The sequence below is a fragment of the Gopherus flavomarginatus genome, chromosome 5 (assembly GCF_025201925.1).
Source record: "Gopherus flavomarginatus isolate rGopFla2 chromosome 5, rGopFla2.mat.asm, whole genome shotgun sequence".
Lineage (NCBI taxonomy): Eukaryota > Metazoa > Chordata > Testudines > Testudinidae > Gopherus > Gopherus flavomarginatus.
The window spans coordinates 138725042-138748542 of NC_066621.1; the positions used below are offsets into that span (position 1 = coordinate 138725042).

At 41.1% G+C, this 23501-nt stretch overlaps 1 protein-coding gene across 9 annotated transcripts in view; it reads left to right on the top strand.

Moving 5' to 3' along the window:
* The window catches only part of TECPR2 (tectonin beta-propeller repeat containing 2), a 129227-nt gene that overhangs the window by 41130 nt on the left and 64596 nt on the right, over window positions 1-23501 (top strand). For 4 of the 9 annotated variants that reach the window (XM_050954086.1, XM_050954087.1, XM_050954082.1 and 1 more), the window contains exons 16-17: window positions 1565-1813; window positions 7269-7417. In XM_050954086.1, coding sequence (XP_050810043.1) covers window positions 1565-1813; window positions 7269-7417 — 398 coding nt within the window. Of the gene's footprint in view, window positions 1-1564; window positions 1814-2141; window positions 4171-7253; window positions 7418-18571; window positions 18720-23501 lie in introns of those variants that run through there. The other 5 variants (XR_007774550.1, XM_050954088.1, XM_050954083.1 and 2 more) reach the window with 5 other exon arrangements.

A 23501-nucleotide genomic window follows, 5' to 3' on the forward strand; every position in this document is an offset into this window, starting at 1 on the left:
TTAGCAGTTTGGTTACTTAACCTTATACTCTTAGCAAGAAATGTAAGGGTTTGGTCAAGGATCTGAATGAACTTCCCCACTCTACAGTGCTGATGACACTATCCATCTTCCATTTCAGGGACTGTCTTACTCCCTTTTACTCGACGTGGTCTTCCATCACCACCACCAAGTGAGCCCTAGAAATCATACACATAGGCTACTTGATTCCCTTTACTTCCCTTCCTCCATGTCCCTCTTCAGGGATCCTTCTCACGCGCACCTTCTATGACAAGAAGTAAGCTGTCTTCTACACTTATGTGCTGTGGAACAAGTTCCTCCTCAACGCAGGGAAGGGATTTTACTCCCATTACTACTTCACCCAAAAGAAAAATAGGTTCCAGGATGGGCCTCCATCTGCAATACCACAGCTTTCCACTGGCTTCCACCAGGCTTGGTTAACAACTGGCATAGTGACTTCCCAGCCCCAACTTTTCCCAGAAACATATGTTCTGAAATGTCCAGCCCTGTCCTGGAACAATCAGAGGGATATTAAGGTCCATTGTCCCATTAAGGAGTCAATATTCAAGAGTTTTCTGCTTTAACTGGAGTTACCGAATGGTTCAGTTTAAATACAGCACTGGATTGGTTTAGAGTTAAAATAACACAAGTTTATTAATGAAAGCAGGTAGGATTTTAAGTGTATTCACGTATATGAGATTGTTAGAAATAGTTACCAGCAAATAAAAGTGAAAACCTGCATCTAAAAGTCTAAAACTTAATCTAGCATGTTTTGGTTCAAGGCTTTGTTTAAGATGGCCTCCTTCACCCAGAGTCTTCCAGCAAGATAGTGACTGACCTACTCCTTGGTCAGGATCGCTCCCAGAGGCCCAAAGGTGTTCCTCTGTTGTCTTGGATGAAAGAGAGAACTTGGTTTTCTGCCACTTTCTTTTATAGTCCAATGAATGTTTGAAGTGGATTATTCTAAAGGTTACCCCTCAAAGTAAAGTTTATCCAAACAGTGAGGAAGGTAACATGCAGTCTGGTGGTGAAGAAGGCTCTGTGCTCTTTGGTCTCCCACTTGTTTGCTAAAATGCAAATTATTCTGTTTCCTACCATCTCCTCCTCCTGCTTTTCTTGAGGACCTGTTTACTACTTGTATGTAAATTGAGGTGTTAGGCTAGACCTGTTTAGCACCTTTTGCTTAGGCAAGACTCGGGTTTTGAACAAGTGCTAATGTCGTACAGGGGAAAAACGAAAACAGCAATGGAATTTGGGAGAAGAGATTGCAAGCAAGTAGAAGGATGACAGAAAGAAGTGGTTGCAGGTGTGTGTGTGTATGTAAATACACTAATTTTTACTCGCAAATAAGTGTTAAATACTCAGCACTTGGAAAATCAGGCCACTTATTTAGATGCCTAAATCTAGGAATTTGTTAGAAAATCTTGACCCAAGAATACATTTCAGAAGACTGATAGTTTTGTTTTTAAATGCACTCAGCACTTAATGGTAGAGTGAAGCAACTATGTAAGTTTTCGAGAGTGGATTAGGAGTGATTTTAACAGTAACACACATGTTCTCTCCATAGGAAGCTTTCTGTGGCTATGCCAAAACAACAAGGATCTGTTTTGTGTCAGTGATCAGAATCCCCAGTTCCATCCTTCTTCAGTTCAGCTACCGCCTGATGCTGAAATGGTGTGTTATTCAGCCTGCCAGGATGCCATATGGGGGTTGGATAAACAAGGACGGGTCTTTATCAGAACACTGTCACCAAGTTGCCCAGCTGGGATGCACTGGACAAAACTGGACCTTTCTCAGCTAGGTATGGCTTTTTGTGGTAAGCGAAAAGACTCAACTTATTTTTAAACAGATTTTTTAAAAAAAATTCTCCTGCATTTTTCATTGGCTTTGCAAATACCAATTTAAATTTAAAGATTTATTGGATTTAATAACACCTGAAAATAACTGCTGTATTAGTAAAGATGTATAATTTTCCAACTTCATAAAATGTCAGAAAAAATCCCAGAGTTTTCCAACAGCAGGCATGCTTTTAGATAGCCTTTTGCTATAAAGGTAGAATTTAAGTGTTCGTTGTTCACTTGCTGTTATTTTACAAAGGGTGTTTTTTGTTTTGTTTTGTTTTCATGTCTGTCTGATCTTATCAGGCAAAGCAGTCAGTACTTGGGTGGGAGCCCTTCAAGGAAAACTGTTTCAGAAAGCAGCGCTAGTGATTCAGTTGGTGATGCTCTTCTGTTCAGGTTGATACTGAACTTATGCCTCAGCATGACACTGGGGACTATGGTGCTGCTGAAATTGCTGTCTTTGGTTGGATGAGACATAAAACCGTAGTCCTTGATTGCTTGTGGTCATTAAAACATTCTCCCAATATGATTCTCTTCATAAGCAATGGGGTGTCCTGGTTACCTAGCAGTTTAGCCAATTTTATTCTACATGTGTATTTCTTTTATAGTGTCTCTCAGTTGGCTATGTCTCTACTTCCTGTCCTAAAGTCTTTAATGTTGTGCACTGTTCATTAGCTGCCACAGTATATTGTATGCAAGTCTCCTGGAGACAAGTGAATTGATTCATGCGAAGGTGACATAATTAAGAATGAAGTCCATTCTAACATCACTTCCAAATTGGCTCTTAACTTCACATTTTCTTTGGGATGAAATTTTCTGCATTTGGCATAAGATCAAAGGTGATTTTTTTTTAAAGTTGGATGAAAATCAGTTCAGCAAGTTTTAAGCTAGGCAAGCATAAGCAACAGACTTCATTTTATGTAACAATTACATAAACAGTTAACATTTTTAATCTTTGTTTTTTAAAAAAGAAAATCATAAGTTATGCACAGAAAAAACATTGTCCATGTTTAAAGCGTCAAGTTTTCAGCGTGGAATATGACCTATTTTTTTTTAATTGGACTGACTCCCAGCTGCCAAGATGTCTTAAATTTGAATGCCTCTCAAGCTGTTTCACATTCACTGGTTTGTGAGTGAGGCCACCAACAGGCTCCCTCACTTGCCTAGCAGGGCTTTGAACCTCTTCTATAATCATTGTTATTATTTTCTAGCAGTTTAGGTGGTGATATTTCAATTTCATGGTTAATACCTAGCTGTTATAGCTTTTCCATTGGTAGATGTCGAGCACTTTACAAAGGAGGTGTAAGTATCACTAGCCTCCTTCTACAGAAAGGGAAATTGAGGCACAGCAGTGAAGTAACTTGTCCGAGATCACCCAGCAGAGCTTGGAATAGACCTTAGGTCTCCCCGCTCTGTTACATAAAGTACCCACACAGCACTTGATCCGTTCAGGTACATTTCTCACTTCTGAGATATCCAGGACTTAATAACACATTAGATGTAAATCATGTGGTGGTGTGATGGATCAGGGAGGTTTGTAGTAGAAGACTCCAGACTGTACTAAGCAAATAATTCTGTAGCATGAGTAACCTTTCTTTGGGAGCCAGTGAGCAGAGAGAGGGCTGGAGGATGGACACTAAAATGTAAATTGGTTTATCAGCTGGGAGTCATTTCAGTCATTGCTATAATATGTGAACTCTTGAAAAGACTACAGGAACTGTCATGATGGGTCAGGAGTATTTAAACTGGTATTTTTCTTTCTTGGCATACATTGGTGGCTTCACAGAAAGTTTAATTAGTCATATCTTTACAGTGAATTATAGATGTTATTGTAGTGTATCTTACAATAATTGTAATGCACTATCTGTGGGTTAACTGACTCAAATCACTTTAAATACCTTCTAGTATTAATTTATATAAACAAAATTCTCAATTAGTTGATACATTATTTAAGAATTAAGACAGTGGTCTCCAACCTTTTATATGCCCAAGATCACTTTTTGAATTTAAAGGCATGTCAGGATCTACCCCACCCCTTCCCCAAAGCCCCGCCCTGCTCACTCCACTTTCACCAGGCTTAGGTAGGGGGGCGAGGTTTGGGCGGGAGTGTGGGCTCTGGCCTGCGGCCGAGAGGCTCACAGTGTGGGAGGGGGCTCTGGGCGAGCCAGGAGCAGGGGTTTGAGGTGCAGAAGGGAGTGTGGGGTGAAAGCTCTGGAAGGGTGTTTGGGTGCAGGAGGGGGCTCCGGGTGGGGGCAGAGTGCTGGGATATGGAGGTCGGTACATGGCTGGAGCAGGGAGTTGGGATGCAGGAGGGGGAACAGGGTGGTGGCTCAGGGCTGGAGCAGGTTTTGGGGTGCAGGAGGGGGTGTGGGGTGCTGGGTCCGGGAGGGAGCTGGGGTGTGGCCGCCTCCTCTCAGGCAGCATTTACCTCTGGCAACTCCTAGTTGGCAATTCAGTATGACTCTGCTAAGGCAGGCTCCCTGCCTACCTTGGCCCCACGCCGCTCCTGAAAGGGGCTAGTGCGCCCCTGCAGCCCTTGGGGGAGAGGGATGGAGGGCATGTGGCTCCGTGCATTGCCCCTCTCTGCGAGCACCGCCACCACAGCTACCAAAGGGAGCTGCGAGTGTGGTGCTTGCAGAGAAGTGCAGTGTGTGGAGGGAGACCCTTGTCCCCCTGCCTGTGGGGCCACACTGGCCGCTTCCGGCAGTGATGTGGGGCCAGGCCAGCAAGCGGGGAGCCTGCCTTAGCGATAGCCCCGCTACAGCACCACAAATCATGATCGACTGGGAGATCCTCTAGGATGGACCAGTTGATCGTGACCAGCCGGTTGGTGACCACTGAATTAAGAAATGATTCTGCTATAGATCAGTTATCCATTGGGAGGGGGAAAAGGCCAAGAAATCATTGACAGTAGCTGATTGGTGCAATAAAATATCTTACATCATCTTACCACCATTTTGGGACATAGTCCTTCAAGTTAATGCATTCGGGTCCACCTTTGCAATCAGTGGGGCTTTGTGCAGGCACAGCAATGAATCCACGTGCAGTGAATTATTGAATCAGGTCTTTAGCTTGTTACGTTGTGGCCCAAGAAATATAATAACTATAAAATAATTGTCAAATCTAGATGCAAAATTTTATTCATGGAAAAGTTTTAAACGTAGTTAACTGTCTAAAAACATTAATATAACTGTTGTAAAAAGAGATGCAGACTTTGAAATTGGATGAGCATGTTCCCAGAATAAATGCTGAAATATTTTGTATTATGTCAGTTGTAACTTTCTCCAATCCTTACACTATGTACTATAGAATAGTATCTGGTAAACTGTTTTGATTAAGGTTTACACTATCATTTTCAAGGTTTCTAAACACAGTAAGAATGACCTTTACAATTCAACAATAAACAATGTATCTGAATCAGTGTAGAGATACCTCTGTCCTTTTTTTGTGGATGAATGGTGGTTAGCATGACCTTTCCCTAAGGTAAAAGCAATGAGGGGAGGGGGAGCTGAAAATGTCTGCATAGTGATTGTATTTTGGTATGTCATATTTTACTTTAGAGGTTAGTAATACCTGCAGTGCCATGTAAGTGACATATGACTCCATGTTCGAGTGAGCTGATGCTTATTTGGATCAAAACATTTAAACAGCTGAGATATATGATTTGACAAAACTATTGCTGTTTGTAGTTGTAGCCATATTGGTCCCAGAATGAGAGAGACAAGGTGGGTGAGGTAATATCCTTTTATTTATTCTTCAGCTCTCTAGAACTTAAGTGTCTATTTCACCACCAGAAGCTGATCCAATAAAATATATTACCTTACCCACCTTCTCTCTCATAAAACTATATACTATATAGATATACTTCATGCTTGCAAGGAGTAATGAGGTTTTATTTTAATAGTGACTTTATAGCTGTATGTCAGACCTCTAACTGCTGTAGAAATTTGTGCTCCTTGCAACAGAATTTTGAACTCTGATTAATTTTAGTATAATAGTAATAGTGTTAAAATAAAGGAATTTAGAAATAAGTCATAAAATCTTTCCTTTGAGCCCGTAAGCAGAAACAATCAAATACCAAATAGTCTTGATATAGGAATGAATCCATTCACCATTCTAACAAACTAAAAGTTAAAGCTGTATAATGTTTGTGTCTTTTTACTACAAACTTTTAGCAATACATTGTAGAATCTGTACTTGGATAAGTGCTATAAGCATACAGTTTAAGGGATAAAGTTGCATCTTCTAATCAAAGTGAAAAGTATTATGTGATGTACTTTATGAAGAGTTGGTTGCCAGATTTCACTTCCCCAAGGTGAACATTATGTTGATTAACAGGTATCTCGAACAGCGAACATTTAGTAAACCAGTGAGATTTATTCTCAGATTCTTTAATTTGGCATCTGACCAAAGCATTCAGTATGTAGCCTAGCAGCATTGTTAGTTCATGTCTTCCGCTACTTAACATTGTGCATGCCTTCCTAACACTAGAAAAAAATCCAAATGTTAACTGTAATGGATGTTTTTAAAAGTAAATGAATATGAAAGAGTAAGAATTACCAAGATCACAGCATTTCAGTCTACAGTATCCTATAGGCTTTCTTTCCCATCCTTGTAAAATCATAGACATTTCACAGCTTAATTTGATGGGTATTTGTAGTCCGGTTGTGAAAGAGAGAATAAAATTAAGAACTCTGGAATACACTTGTTTCAGAGCTATATGTCTTCATGTTGCTTGTTTTTGTAGGATTAAAGCATTGATAGTTTTGTTGTGACCACTATAAAATAAGAGTTGTGTGACACAAATAGGGAGACACTTTTCAAATAGGTTTTATACTCAACACAAGTAATGAAGACTTGTTAACCTTGAAATATTAACCCACCCTTAGCATTTGCTGCTAACATTTGGAATGTTCATTGCTGACATGTATTTATAGACCTAGACCATTAAGATTCTATAAGCATGACTAACTACAGAAGATAGTTCACTTTAGGTCACATGAAAGTTTGTCTCTCTAAGCATAGAAGAAATGTATATTTCATATGGTTTCTGCCTCTTACTCCCTGATGATAATCGTTTGAATTGCATTGTTCTTTAGCAGCAGTGATAGAACATGATGCATTGTCAAAATGTTGTTGAACAATGGCAGGATACTGCATGAAATAGGCCGTTTTAGACAGATGAGAAAAAAACACTAGAATAAACGCATGAAATGTAAATGAGATCTTCATTTTTTTCCCCCTTTTGCTTTATAGTTAGACTGTACACAAATGTTCTCCCTTGTACAAAAATGCATAGATTATGTTGATAACTTTTTTGAATGTTAGTTTTTTAGAGATTTCTGTAAAATCAAATGTCAAATTCTACAGTGGAGATTAGCTGAATTAAAAAAAATCATGCCAAATTATTAACAGTCTCTTCATCATTAGGAGCTATAAAATTGACCAGTTTGGCATGTGGAAATCAGCACATCTGGGCGTGTGATACTAGTGGCGGCGTTTACTTCCGTGTAGGAACTCAGCCTCTAAACCCAAGTTTGATGCTTCCTGCGTGGATAATGATTGAGCCACCTGTACAGGTAAAACAGTGAATCATAACTTTTTAAATGTGGTAATTTAGCTATCAGCCTTGAAAATCAAGGAATTTCATCTATCATCTTTTCAGAAGGAAAAGCGTTGGAGAACCCCCAAAAGTCTGAAATTAAGAACATAAAAATTACCATATTGGGTCAGACTAATGATCCATCTAGCCCAGCATCCTGTCTCTGACAGTGGCCAGTACTAGAGCTTCAGGGGAAGTGTACAGAACAGGGCAGTTGGGATGATCCAACCCTGTCTTCCCCTCCCAGCTTCTGGCAGTCAGAGGTTGCATCCCTGGCCATCTTGGATAATATCCATCAATGGACCTATCCTCCATGAACTTAGCTAGTTTTTTGTTTGTTTTTTTTTAAACCCAGTTATACTTTTGGCCATCACACATCCCATGGCAGTGAGTTCCAAAAGTTAATTGTGCGTTGTGTGAAAAAGTACTTCCTCTTGTTTGTGTTAAACCTGCTGCCTGTTAATGTCATCAGATGACGCCTGTTTTTTGTATTGTGGGAAAGGGAAAATACTTGTTTTTTTCCCACACTGTTCATAATTTTATAGATCACTATCCTATCCCCTTTTAGTAGTCTTTTTTTTTTTTTCCCTCTAAACTGAACATCCTTAATCTTTTTAGTCTCTCCTCCTATTGAAACCGTTCCATACCCCTGATTATCTTAGTTGTCCTTCTCTGAACTTTTTCCAGCTCCACTGTATCTGAGATGGGGAGACTGGAACTGGACAAAATCTTCAAAGTGTGACTATAGACCATGGATTTATATAGTGGCATTATGATATTTTTGGTCTTACTTTTCTATCCCTTTCCTATTAGTTCTTAACAGTCTGTTACCCTTTTTGTCTACTGCTATGCATTGAGCTGAAGTTTTGAGAGAACTATCCATGATGCCAAGATCTCTTAATTGTGTGGTAACAGCTAATTTAGACTCCAACTATATATCTAAAGTGATGGGATTATTTTTTCCAATGTCCATTACTTTGAATTTCTCAACACTGAATTGGGGATGGGGGGATGATAACTCAGTGGTTTGAGCATTGGCCTGCTAAACCCAGGGTTGTGAGTTCAATCCCTGAGGAGGCCACTTAGGGATCTGGGGCAAAAATCAGTACTTGGTCCTGCTAGTGAAGGCAGGGGGCTGGACTCGATGACCTTTCGAGGTCGCTTCCAGTTCTAGGAGATTGGTATATCTCCAATTATTAAATTTCATCTTCCATTTTGTTGCCTAGTCACCCAATTTTGTGAGATTCCCCTGTAACTCTGCACAGTCAGCTTTGGAATTATCTTGAATAACTTTGTATCATCTGCAAACTTTGACACTTAATGATCGGGCAAAGGGAGTGAACAGTTAATGACTGTGTTGAGCTGCACAGGTCGCAGTAGAGATCCTTGGGTGACCCTACTGTTCACCTCTCGCCATTGTGAAAACTGATCATTTATCCCTACCCTTTGTTTCCTATCTTTTAACCAATTATTAGCCCATGAAAGGACTTTCCCTCTTATCCCATGATTACTTAGTTTCCTTAAGCCTTTTGGTGACAAACCGTGTCGAGTCTTTCTGAAAATCCAAGTACACTGTATTAACTGGGTCACCTTTATCCGTGCACTTGTTGATTCTGTCAAAGAATTCTGTTAGGTTAGTTACAAAAGCTACACTGACTCTTCCACCAACAAATAGTGTTCATCAGTGTGTCTGATAATTCTGGTCTTTACTATAGTTTCTATCAGTTTGCCCAGCACTGAAGTTAGGCTTGCTGGGCTGCAATTGCCAGGTTTAAACTTTATAAGTCCTAGATCTCAGAATGCTATAGGTAACATATCCTGAAAATGGTACTCTTCCTGCCCAGTACCCGCCCCCACACACACACAGTTTGTGTAACTCCATTTTAAAGAATTTTTCTTAACTTCTGCAAAGCTCATAAAGTGTCTTGTTTCCCATCATTACTAAAAATGACAGATTTTATTAACAAAGCTGCTTTATAGGCATGTAATAGAACCAAGGTTTGAATACTTACCAGATACCAATGCTTACCAGATATAGGTAAGTACAGTGCTGCTGTATAATTATTTGTTTTAAAAGCACTTGCTTGGGCAAAGAGGACAAAAAGGAAGCCTGAACTATAAAATTTGGGGAGGTGGTGTCTGGAGTTTTCTTTTTAATTTGCTAGTAGAGCAAAAAGTGGCTGATGCGACGCTCTTGCTGTGAGAAAACCACAATCTTCCAGTCACATTAACAACATTACAGACTTTTTCTTGAATATTTTTAAATGCAGTGTTCTAAAAAATTCATAATATGGAATGAAGTTAAATCCCAGCATTTATAATTGCAATAGTTTGTGTTTTACATCGTTCCCTTTTAGCTTTGCTTATCTCATGATAGCCAGCTGCCAGTTCCACCTCCCTCAGGGGATTAGCAGAAAAGGGGAGGAGGCAACAGAGAAATGAGGCTCTCAGTTGCACCTCGTCATTTAACACAGCAGTGCTCAGACTCCTTGACTGCTTGGGATTAATGGACATGAGCCAGACAGGTGGCCAATTCTGATGCGAAGGAGAGGGGCAGACCAATAAGTTACCACCAACTGTCCTTTGAACAGTGACTTTAGCAATAGGAGGTAGATTACATCACTCACCCTTCTAGGGCTGCTGCATATGGTTCATTCTGACCTAATCAGTGAAAGGCATAGTTTCTGCCTATGGACTATGTCGAAAAAGGGGGGAGGGAGGGAAAACCCAAACCCAATTTCCCATAGGTAAAATTACTTAACAATAAAAACAAAAATTGAAAAGCAACACCAACCTGTTTTCTACTTTGCGCTTTCCAACAGCAAAAATATCAAATTAAAGTAACCTCTGACAATGTTAGCTTTTACCAACTGGATAAGGCTGAACAACAAGTTATTTGCTACAGTTCCCAAAGCATCTGGGTGACAGCGTCTTCCCATAAGATGTGGTGTTTCCAGTTGATAACTCTTATACCCAGAGCAATGTAGTTCTTTCATGTCCTCTTGCCAAATTTCAGCATTGCAGATTTAATAATATGAAATAGGCAAAACATTCAAACTCTTTCTTGCAGGGAAAATGAAAACTCATTGTTTACATAACAGTCCTGAGGCAATTCCAGGGTATTAGATCAAGTCATTACAAGAGTATTAAAAGAGCAATTATTCATGCACATGTGAAGACTGAATGCAAAATAAGAAAATATATAAACTTTCAAATGTTAACGTAGCATTTGACCAGCAAATGTAACAAATCAATGACTGATTAATAGGGAATAATACCTAGTTTTATTATTAGCTGCTCCTTAGTTGATATTTGTCCCTTAATTGACTTGACACAGAGTTTATACTGCATCACTATATATTCATAGCAGCAAGAGTATTGTGAGAAATATTTACGAATAGTTCAATCATATTTTCTGTTTAAAGACAAAAATCAAAGGGCAAAACTGCATTTCAGTTGCTTGAGGTACAGAAGCTCTCTCAAAATATATAATGTATTTAATTAGTTTTAAAATTCAGTCTCTCATGAATGTAAAAAATATGATCTTCTGTATCCCAGAGCTTAGGATTCATGAAGTACCCATAAACTACTGCTCTGCTTTAATAATGTCAGTATTCAGAAGCTGTACTATCATAGCTTTCCTTGTATATCAGTATTCAAGCAGTTTCATGGGCTGTATTCAGAAACAATGCAGTTTTGATAAGACTTTAATCAAAATAAAATCAGCTAACAATTAAACCGCACCTCTGTTTTTAAGAAAGGTGAATCTGATTAGCTAATCTAAAGTGGATATGTAGGCATTCCTGTTTTCTTCTTCTCTCCATCCTCTTCCCCACAGTCTGTACAATGATTGCTGTACCACTTCATGTAAAAGAAGGTATGCTATATCATCTTGTTTCATGCTTTCCTGTCTTATCCAACACCTTAGAATTGTGGTCAGCAAGAAGACTAGATTAAGTGCTGTAAAATCTTGACCAGTGGTTTTCTAGACTTCTGCCTGTTCCATTTTGTAGTTTCTACACTTCTAAAAGTTACAAAACATGTTAAAGCTGTCAATGATGCCTTTATCCTAAGGGAGCTGCTATATAAGGCCGTTGACTAGACTGGTCAAAAATCTCTCTTTGTGGTATGATTTGACTATAGCATATACAGAAGGCCTTTGATTTTATTGCTTATATGCAATACAAAGATAATGCTACACTATATCATGTGTCCAGATATACAGTGTTATAGAATGTTTATGAAATATAAATATAAATGTAGTACTTCCAAGACACCCAGTGTAAAGAAATAATAAAGTAGATACAGAATTACAAAAGAGAAAAGCAATTCACCTATTAATCTCTACTCTGCTTTATAACAAAGACATTGTGGAGAGAAGAAGGTGGTATGAAGTTACCATTTTTAAACTAAGATTTTCATTTACTCTCTGGCTATCACTGAAGGGAAAGGATTTACCTAATTAGATGGCCACTATTTGACCATTTTGTGTAACTGCTATCCGCTTTCTTTAATTAGCAGATGAGTACTGCTGAAGTTCATGTAATTGGCTGTAGATGCTCTCTTGTAGTCTGAGTTGGTGAATCCTGAAGACTTTTTTCTACATTTCCTCTAACCAGTCTACTTCTGACAATCATAAGCTCCTCAGGGAAGGGACATGCTCTTTGTTCTGTTTGTATATTATACCTATCACAATGGGGTCCTGGTCCATGATTAGGGCTCCTAAGCACACAGGAGAACAAACAATAAATCTACATACTTTTGTCTGGTCTTTCAACTTGACTTTATCACCAGCAGAAAACTTACCCATTTTAGCACAGTTAGAATGCTAAGATAATTTTCTGGCACAAATGTTAAAAATCTGTGACCCATTCACATTTCATTGTGTATCGTAACCAATCCTTAAAACTGCCTTTGAAGAAACATGACTGTAAACAGTGAGAGGTAAACAGTTAAGTGGCAAAGTTTGCAGACGATACAAAATTGCTCAAGATAGGTGAGCCCAAAGCTGACTGCAGAGCTACGAGGGGTCTCACAAAACTTTGTGATTTGGCAAGAAAATGGCAGATTAAATTCTGTGGTGATCAATATACAGTAATGCACATGGGAAAACATCCCAACTATGCATACAAAATGATTGGGTCTAAATTAGCTGTTATCATTCATGAAAGGGCTCTTGGAGTTATAGCGGATAGGGCAGATGTTTTGAGAGAACTATGTGCAGCAGCAGTCAAAAAAGCTAATAATTTTAGGAACCATGAGGAAATAGATAATAAAACAGAACATATAACGTCACTATATAAATCCATGGTATGCCCCCATCTTGAATACTGTGTGAAATGTTGCTCACCCCATCTCAAAAAAAGACTTGGACAAAAGTACAGAGAAGGGCAACAAAAATGATTGGGACATGGAACAGCTTCCATATGAGGAGAGGTTAGAAAGATTGAGGGTATGTCTACACTATGAAATTAGGTCGAATTTATAGAAGTCAGTTTTTTAGAAATCGATTTTATACAGTCGATTGTGTGTGTCCCCACTTAAGACCATTAAGGCCATTAACTCGGCGGAGCGCGTCCACAGTACTGAGGCTAGCATCGACTTCCAAAGCGTTGCACTGTGGGTAGCTATCCCACAGTTCCCACAGTCTCCGCTGCCCATTGGAATTCTGGGTTGACATCCCAATGCCTGATGGGTCAAAAACGTTGTTGCGGATGGTTCTGGGTACATGTTGTCAAGGCCCCCCTTCTTCCCTCCCTCTGTGAAAGCAACGGCAGACAATAGTTTGGAGCCTTTTTTCCTGGGTTACCCGTGCAGATGCCATACCACGGCAAGCATGGAACCCGCTTAGCTCACCATCACCGTATGTCTCCTGGGTGCTGGCAGACGTGGTACTTCATTGCTACACAGCAGCAGCTCATTGCCTTTTGGCAGCAGACGGTGCATTACAACTGGTAGTCGTCGTCGTCTCCTGGGTCCTCTTTTAGCTGACTTCGGTGAGGTCGGTCAGGGGCACCTGGATGTAAATGGGAGTGACTCCAGATCATTCTCTTTTTAAGTTTCGTCTTATGGAGATTCAGTCCTGCTTGCAGTCATACTGCACCATCTTCTGACAAGCAGCCAGGAGATGAAGATGGCTAGCAGTCATACTGCACCATCTGCTACCAGCCTAAGATGTAAAAGAGAGATGGAGTGGATCAAAACAATAAAGAGACCAGATTTGTTTTGTATTCATTTGCTCCCCTGTTCCTCCCTCTGTGAATAGTAGGGGGAGGGTTAGCTCAGTGGTTTGAGCATTGGCCAGCTAAACCCAGGGTTTTGAGCTCAATCCTTGAGGGAGCCATTCTGTGTGACAGTTGTGTGTTTCTCCTTGATGCAAACCCACCCCTTTATTGATTTTTAATTCCCTGTAAGCGAACCCTGTAAGCCATGTCATCAGTCGCCCCTCCATCTGTCAGAGCAAGGGCAGACAATCGTTTCGCGCCTCTTTTCAGTGCAGACGCGATAGCACGGCAAGCATGGAGCCTGCTCAGATCACTGCGGCAATTATGAGCACTGTAAACACCACACACATTATCCTGCAGTATATGCAGAACCAGAACCTGCAAAAGCAAGGGGGCGACAGCAGCGCGGTGATGAGGACATGGACACAGACTGCTCTCAAAGTACGGTCCCCGGCACTTTGGAGATCATGGTGTTAATGGGGCAGGTTCATGCCATGGAACGCCAATTCTGGGCCCGGGAAACAAGCACAGATTGGTGAGACCGCATAATGTTGCATGTCTGGGACGATTCCCAGTGGCATGTGAAACTTTCGCATGCGTAAGGGCACTTTCATGGAACTTTGACTTGCTTTCCCCTGCCCTGAAGCGCAAGAATACCAAGATGAGAGCAGCCCTCACAGTTGAGAAGCGAGTGGCGATAGCCCTGTGGAAGCTTGCAACGCCAGACAGCTACCGGTCAGTCGGGCATCACTTTGAAGTGGGCAAATCTACTGTGGGGGCTGCTGTGATCCAAGTAGCCAACGCAGTCAAAGAGCTGCTGCCATCAAGGGTAGTGACTCTGGGAAATGTGCAGATCATAGTGAATGGCTTTGCTGCAATGGGATTCCCTAACTGGAGTGGGATGATAGACAGAACCCATATCGCTATCTTGACACCAGAATACCAAGGCAGCAAGTTCATAAACTGCAAGGGGTACTTTTTCAATAGTGCTGCAAACACTGGTGGATCACAAGGGACATTTCACCAACATCAACATGGGATGGCCGGGAAAGGTATATGACACTTGCATCTTCAGGAACTCTGCTCTGTTTCAAAAGCTGCAGCAAGGGACTTTCTTCCCAGGCCAGAAAATAACCGTTAAGCATTTCAACATCCCCATAGTTATCCTTGGGGACCCAGCCTACCCCTTAATGCCATGGCTCATGAAGCCATACACAGGCAGCCTGGACAGTAGTCAGGAGCTGTTCAACTATAGACTGAGCAAGTGCAGAATGGTGGTAGAATGTGCATTCGGACGTTTAAAAGCCCCCGGTGCAGTTTACTGACTCGGATAGACCTCAGCGAAACCATTATTCCCATTGTTATTACCGCTTGCTGTGCGCTTCACAATATCTCTGAGAGTAAAGGGGAGACATTTATGGCAGGATGGGAGGTTGAGGCAAATTGCCTGGCCGCTGATTATGCGCAGCCAGACACGAGGGTGCTTAGCAGAGTACAGGAGGGTGTGGTGTGTATCAGAGAAACTTTGAAAACCAGTTTCATGACTGGCCACACTATGGTGCGAAAGTACTGTTTGTTTCTCCTTGATGACCCTACCCCCATCCCTTCTTGGTTCACTCTACTTCCCTGTAAGCTAACCACCCTCACCTCCCCCCTTCAGTCACTGCTTGCAGAGGCAATAGTCATTGTTGCTTCACATTGATGCATTCTTTATTAATTCATCACACAAATAGAGGGATAACTGCCAAGGTAGCCTGGGAGGGGTGGGTGAGGAAGGAAGCACCAGGTGGGGTGGGGGAGAGGGAAGGACAAGGCCACACTGCACTTTAAAACTTATTGAATGCCAGCTTTCTGTTGCTTGGACAGTCCTCTGGGGTGAAATGGTTGGGTGTCTGGAGGCTCCCTCACCGCATTCTTGGGAGGAGGGCAGTTGGTTACACAGGGGCTGTAGCGGCAGTCTGTGCTCATGCTGCCTTTCCTGAACCTCAGCCATACGCCAGAGCATATCAATTTGTTCCTCCAGTAGCCTCACCATTGCCTCTTGCCTTCTGTCTGCAAGCTGATACCACCTATCATCTTCAGCCCACCACTTATCTTCAGCCTGCCACCTGTCCTCATGTTCATATTGTGCTTTCCTGGACTCTGACATTGTCTGCCTCCATGTATTCTGCTGTGCTCTTTCAGTGTGGGAGGACTGCATGAGCTCAGAGAACATTTCATCGTGAGTGCATTTTTTTTTTTGCCTTCTAATCTTCACTAGCCTCTAGGAAGGAGAAGATAGTGTGAGCGTTGAAACATTTGCAGCTGGTGGAGTTTAAAAAAAAAAAAAAAGAGAGTGGTAGTTAAAAAGACATTTTAGAGAACAATGGGTAGACTTTTTCATGGTAAACCTTGCTGTTAACATTACATAGCACATGTGCTTTCAGTACAAGGTCACATTTTGCCTCTTATTGAGGGTATGCCGGTTTGGTGTGAGAGATCACACATGCAGGGCTGGGTAACAGAATTTGACTTGCAGGCAGCCATGGTAAGACACAGTCTTTTGGTTTCTTTAACCTTCATAACATGTGGGAATGGTTTCAAACAGCAGTGCCCTCGTTTCCCATACCAAGCAACCTTTGGGTTGGCCATTTAAAATGGATTGGCCATTTAAAAGGAGGGGCTGCAGTTTTTGGGTTAACGTGCAGCGCGCACACACACACATCACACTCTCTCTCTGGGATGATCTCATCACCTCTGCCCCCCACTGCCTGGCTAACAGTGGGGAACATTTTCTGTTCAGCCACAGGCAAACAGCCCAGCAGGAACGGGCACCTCTGAATGTCCCCTTAATAAAATCACCCTATTTCATCCAGGTGCCCATGAATGATATCACTCTCCTGAGGATAACACAGAGAGATAAAGAACGGATGTTGTTTGAATGCCAGCAAACACCAGGCCCATATGCTGTGTTATGCAATGACTCCAGACTATGTGCTACTGGCCTGGCATGGCAAAGTGTCCTACCATGGAGAACGGAATAAGGTTGCCCTCCCCAGAAACCTTTTACAAAGGCTTTGGGAGTACATCAAGGAGAGCTTTATGGATATGTCCCTGGAGGATTTCTGCTCCATCCCCAGACACGTTAACAGACTTTTCCAGTAGCTGTACTGGCCGCGAATGCCAGGGCAAATTAATCATTAAACACGCTTGCTTTTAAACCGTGTATAATATTTACAAAGGTACACTTACTAGAGCTCCCTTTTTCCACCTGGTGGGTCCAGGAGGCAGCCTTGGATGGGTTTGGGGAGGGAGGGGGACTGGCTCCAGTTCCTGGCTGTCGGGGAAAACGGTTTCTCTGCTTGCTTGCTGTGAGCTATCTTCAACCACCTCCTCGTCCCCAAAACCCGCATCCCTGTTGCATGCTACTCCATTGATGAAGTCAAAGCACAAGGTTGGGGTAGTGGTGGCTGCACCTCCTAGAATGGTGTGCAGCTCATCATAGAAGCGGCATGTCTGGGGCTCTGACCCGGAGTGGCTGTTTGCCTCTCTATTTTTTTGTTAGGCTTCCCTCAGTTTCTTAAGTTTCATGCAGCACTGCTGCGGGTCTCTGTTATAGTCTCTGTCCTTTATGCCCTTGAAGATTTTTTCAAATGTTTGGGCATTTTTTCTTTTGGAATGGAGTTCTGATAGCACAAATTCATCTCCCCATACAGCAATCAGATCCCGTACCTCCTGTTTGGTCCATGCTGGAGCTCTTTTGCAATTCTGGGACTCCATCATGGTCACCTCTGCTGATGAGATCTGCACTCACATGCAGGTCACCTTGCTGGCCAAACAGGAAATGAGATTCAAAAGTTCGTGGGCTTTTTCCTGTCTACCTGGCCAGTGCATCGGACTTGAGAGCACTGTCCAGAGCAGTCACAATGGAGCACTCTGGATAGCCCCTGGAGGCCAATATCATCGAATTGCAACCACACTACCCCAAATTTGACCCAGCAAGGTCGATTTCAGCGCTAATCCCCTTGTCGGGGGAGGAGTACAGAAATCGATGTTAAGAGCCCTTTAAGTTGGAAAAAAAGGCTTTGTGTGGGCAGGTGCAGGGTTAAATAGATGTAACGCTGCTAAATTCAACCTAAACTCATAGTGTAGACCAGGGCTGAGACTGCTCATCTTAGAAAAGAGACGACTAAAGTAGAATGTGATAGAGGTCTCTAAAATCATAAATGGTGTGGAGAAAGTGACTGTTTACTCCTTCATGTAACCCAAGATCTAGAGGTTACCCAATGAAATTAATAGGCAGTGGGCTTACAATAAATATAAGGATGTGCTTCTTCATACAACACACAGTCAACCGGTGGAACTCATTGCTAGGGGATGCTGTGAAGGCCAAAAGTATAACAGAGTTCAAAAAAGAATTAGATAAGTTAAAGAAGGATAGGTCCATCAATGGCAATTACCAAGATGGGACAAAACTCCATGCTCTGGGTGTCCCTAAGCATCTGACTGCCAGAAACGTGAACTGGACAAGAGGGGATGGATCACTCAATAGTTGCTCAGGTCTGTTCATTCCCTCTGAAGTATCTGTCACTGGCCACTGTTGGAAGACAGGATACTGGGCTTGATGAACCATTGGTGTGACCTGGTAAGGCTGTTCAGTTTTTGTAAAGTTTTTGCAGAACAAAATAACATTGTCTGATTCCATTTCTTTTATGTACCTTCCTGGTTCTTTAGTATTGGTTCTTGCTTAGTCTCTTCACAGATGAAATAGAGACATGATTGACTCACTGGTACTAATCCTCAGGTATTTTGACCTTTTTTTTATGTAAGAGGACAAAAAGAAACAAAACCATACTCTGACTAAGGTTAAACATATAGCATGTAAATATGTTGGTCTGTGCCCAATTATCCCTTCTTCTCTCATGCAGGCCCCCATCCCATGAAACAGAGTGACCTCTGACCTCTGAGTGACCTCATGCCATTAATTTCAGTGGTCTTGAGAATGCTCAGCACATAGCAGGAAGTGCTGAGAACTCCACAATATCAGACTCTAACCTTGGGTCATGCCTTTACTGGGTACGATGAACTTTAATTGGAATTTTGGAAAGAGCTCTTCTGAAGTGAACCTTACAGTATTGTCATTTTGAACAATTTCTGTGTTGGAGGTGATCTTTAATTTTGAATTACGTTTGTTTAGAATCTATCTTAGTCTTCAAGGTATTTACCGTGGAGCACAGAAGCGTTCATCTCAAGTCTAACATTTGTTTTCATTTGCAATATGAATAGATTTTGCCTGACTATCCCAGAAATGTTTTCCGGTGCTGCTGTGAATACTGCCAGGGAGGTAGTACACTCTTGTAACTCGTGTCTGACTAACATACAGACTAGTCCAGATAGCCTCTGGAGGAATCGGTGCCAGCCCTCTTTAGCCACGCGGGTTCTATTCAAGGCAGTGATGGAGGAGAGGATTTTCCTAGAGGACTGTCTTTTTCAATCGGGAGGGAGGGAGGGAGGGAGGGAAAAGGCAAACAATGACTTGGCAATGCTCCACATGAATGTTTTTTAGTCAGCGCATGTTATAGATAAATGAAACTGGATAAATACAGCATATCAGGGCTCCCACTAAAGTGGCTTATTCAGCTGATGTAGAATTCCATAGTGTCTCGTTTCAAGTATTTGCTTTTCCTTAACATCAGCATTTTATTCTGTTAGAAACCATCTTTGTAGTTGAAGTATTTTAATTAGCAGGCAATCATTCATATACACTTGCACACACATACACAGTCACACTCTTACAACACTTTAAATAAATCTGTTTAAAGTCTTTGTTTCAAACTGAGTCCATTGTCCAGTGAGACGCAGTATTTTCCTCCTTCTGCCGGTCAAGAAAGCCAATATTAACAAATTCTAAGCTGCTTTTGCTAGGAATTCTAGCCTTCCAGTATTTTTTGTTTAAGATATTGCTGCAGTCATGGTGCAGGAAGTATACGTGCAGCCTGTTATGTGTTTGATAGCTACTCTTATCGGTACCAAAAATGTTTTGACCACACCCTAGAGACTCTGGGACTAGATTACTGCAGTACATGGTGATGTTTTTCTTTGTTACTTTTAAAAACATTCCTCTTAAACTGGTATTTTCACTTTCTTCTCTTTAGGCTATTTGCCCAAAAAGCAAGTGTTTACCTTGAAATTAACAGGCTTAAAGTTAGGTGTGTGATGGAATACTTGCTGAGTAGAGACTTTTCATGTGAGATTTAGAGATAAAATGATTAATCGTGGCATTAATTAAATTTTTTTGTGAATTAATTTAAGCACCAGTTTCTGGATGCTTGAGAGAGTCAGTGCTGCTCTTTTCAGAGTAGGCTTAAGCTTATCTGGTTTTAAAGGCCAAGAAGGACTGGATCTAGTCAGTACTGAAGTGAGAGACCTTCAAAGGGACAAAGTCTGTAGAACAAGAGTATCTATTGAGCAACATTTGCTTGTAGTTTTCAGATTGGACTAGTAATAACAGACACAGATTCTTGTCTTTGGGTGCAGATGTTCCTGGTTCATTGTTTTTGTTAGGAAAGATTAATCAAGATCTATTTTTTACTCACCAACTTCCTGTATTCTGCAATGGCCAGATCTGGCATTATGACTGTTTTAGGTGGAACACATTGTTAATATTTACTATAGCTGTTCAGCTATCTTTATATGCATTTAACTGTGATTGAGAGAGAGAGAGCAGGTTCTCTATAAAGTCCTGTTTTCAAAGTTGTATAACTTTTTAGTTCAAAGGGTAATTTCAAAAATTTTACTGTTCGCTTAAGGGGAAATGTATTGGCTGGTGGGTGGTTTTGGGGGGGAAAGTTTGAAGAAAACCTGTCCAGCAGTACTTGATTGAGTGGTGAACCTTTAAAGAAACACATGGTACATTTTTTTTTTTTAAACACTGGAATTTTTTCCCCAATGTTAATCTTTAAAATCTCAGCCTTTAGTCATATTAACACAGTTTGTTTTTTTTCTTGTTGAACCAAAGTCAGGAAGTTCAGCGCACAAATCTTATACCTGCCCTGCTGTGCCTGTGCATTACAGTAGAGTTTCTTGTCTGTGGTGGTGGTGTAGCTGTGTTGATCTCAATTGACAGGCTCAGAGCCTTGCTTCCATGAGGTTTTTTGCAGTGTAGACGTACCCTATGTCACTAATACTATAAACACACTTATAACTGTCACTTTAAGCTTGTGACCCGTACTGCTGAAACCAGTGGGGCGATTCATGTTCTTAAAGTTAAACAAGAGTGTGCATCTGAGGGGTGCCTCAGCTTCTCCACTTGGACTTGTGCTCAAACATGTGAGCTGTTTTTCAAGCAGCTGAGATTAAAAAAATAATTAATGTCCCCTCCCCCAAACCAAACAAACAAACAAACAAACACCCCTCTCCAAGACTTCTCCTGGTTGTTCTCTCAAATATGAATCAAGTTAAAGCAAGTATAGAAATTATGCTGGTCTTGTATTCAGAGCTATATTCAGTCCTGGATCAGTGGCTGTTTAAAGAAGACCCTAACCCTAATCTTTGATTTTAATGGAATACACCTCTACCCTGATATAACGCTGTCCTTGGGAGCCAAAAAATCTTACCGTGTTATAGGTGAAACTGCCTTATATCTAATTTGCTTTGATCCGCCGGAGGACACAGCCCTGCCCTCCCGGAGCGCTGCTTTATCGTGTTGTATCCAAATCCATATTATATCGGGTTGCGTTATATTGGGGAAGAGGTGTATCTAGTTTTTGCTCCATCTGTATAAATGGCTTCTCAAGGTCACTTGTATTTACTTTGAGTTTGGAGAGTGAGAAACTACTGTGTTGGCTTGTAAAATTAGCAGGGTTCTGTTTACCATCTCCATTGTGGCATTTGCAGCACAAACCTCTTAAGAATGTTTAAATAACATGGATTAACACTTTTTAAAAACTGCTTTGATAATGACCATTATCACATACAGCATAGAACAGAGCTGAAACTAGAATCTAGAGTGCTTGCTTCTCTGAGAAATCCCTTCCTTCCTTCAATGAGGCATCCTATACCTTCCAAAACTATGGAGGTGATCTTTTTGAGGTTCAGAAGTTTAAATGCTGAGGACTGAGGTCCTCATATGAACTAGTTTGTATTGCAATTCCTTTATTTTCAAGTCCAATTACTGTAATTGTAGGCGCAAATCTGGTATTTTGCATGCAAAAATATGCATGTGGGTTTGCATGCCAAAGTACTCTCTATCTTTTGGAAAATTGGTCCTTGATAGTCAAGTACTAATACTAAATAAAACAACTTCATATCCAAATAGTATTTCTATTGCAACCATATACCTGTGTTTAGCACTTCTATTTCGCTCAAGCATTAGGGTGACCTGGAAGTGAAAGGATTCAAATAGATTCAAATAGAATACCAGCAAAATATTTTAAAACTCTCTAAAATATTCATAGTGGCTTTTCTGTAAAACATTAACATACACGATGAGATGTGGTGGGATAAAGACTCTATTAGCAATCCTTTAGGATGACTTGTATAACTCTCACCTTTGCGAGTAAAGAAGCTGTGCCCATAAAAGCATTATACTACTCCACGCTGTGTTCTGTTTGGTTTGTTTATTGAGAAGTATATTGTACTGAATATTCTTTAGAGAGAACTTTTAGATTAGTTGAGCACAGGTTTGTTTGTTTTTTTTTAGGGGTCAACTTCACAGCAGAAATGCAGGAGGAAAAATGAAAAGGCACAAGGGTGGGTGGGCAGGGATTGGAGAGCAAGCACTAGCCTTCCTGGCAGGAGTCATGTAGCTTTGCTCTTTTTGTAGATTAGCCATGTACTTCTTCAGGGATTTCCTCAAGGAAAATACATTTCTCAGTGGTGTGGTTTTCAATGGCCCAAATAAAGCCTGTGAAATCTTGGAAATGGCTGGAGTGGAGGTGGGTGTTGGAGAGCCCATCCCGCATTCACCCTACACTGGCCGCTCCTGTGTGGGTGCCACTCAGATTTGGCCAGTTTGCCCTTCTGTCTCACTCTACAGAGGGGCAGATGTGGAAAGCTGGGATCAGCCTCTCAGGATGGGAGCTGCGGCTGCAGCATGAGTATGGAATGGGTTTGCTCTCCAAGTCTCCCCCACCTCCACAAATTCACAATTTGTAATGTCCATGCCAAAATTGTAGACTTAGGCATGACCAGCTTGAGTACAATTAATTGGGTTCGGGCTGACTACATGCTATTTTTTTTTTTTTTTTGGTCTTGTATGTTGTACCTTAAAATATTTGTGAGAGAAATATATTTTTGAGCTTAAAGTTTGAAATGGGTATAGGAGAGGTCAAGAGGATTGGCCCATCCTCCTTTCAAGATGTTTAACGTAATATGGAGTTCTTAAAGCTTAGGTGCCAAAAAACTCTAGAAATCTGGTACATTTATGAGTTAGGAGCAGAAGATGGAAGGAAGATTCATACTGTTGTCAGATTAGCTACACGTATTGCTACACTTGTGGTTCATTTTGAAAAATGTTTGACCAAATAACCAAAGGAGATATACATACTGTTCTTCCAGGAAGCAATTCTTGTCTTTCAGCACGTGCACCTTACTCACAAGGTGTACTTCAAAAATATGCCCCCAAAGCCACTTGTTTCTATAGGATCATCGTTTACACGTTAGAAAGCACTACTGAGCTAGTGAAAAACATTTCTGTTGTATCTATTTTATGTCTTGTCATTTCTTGATGTTGTTTCACAACTGATGTTTGGAAGTTGACGTATTTCCTTTTTCATTTATTTGTATTTATAAGCTGCTTAATCAGCTCTGATTTTTCCCAAGCACTTAGTTTCTGTTCTGCTAGCATCTTACTTTCAA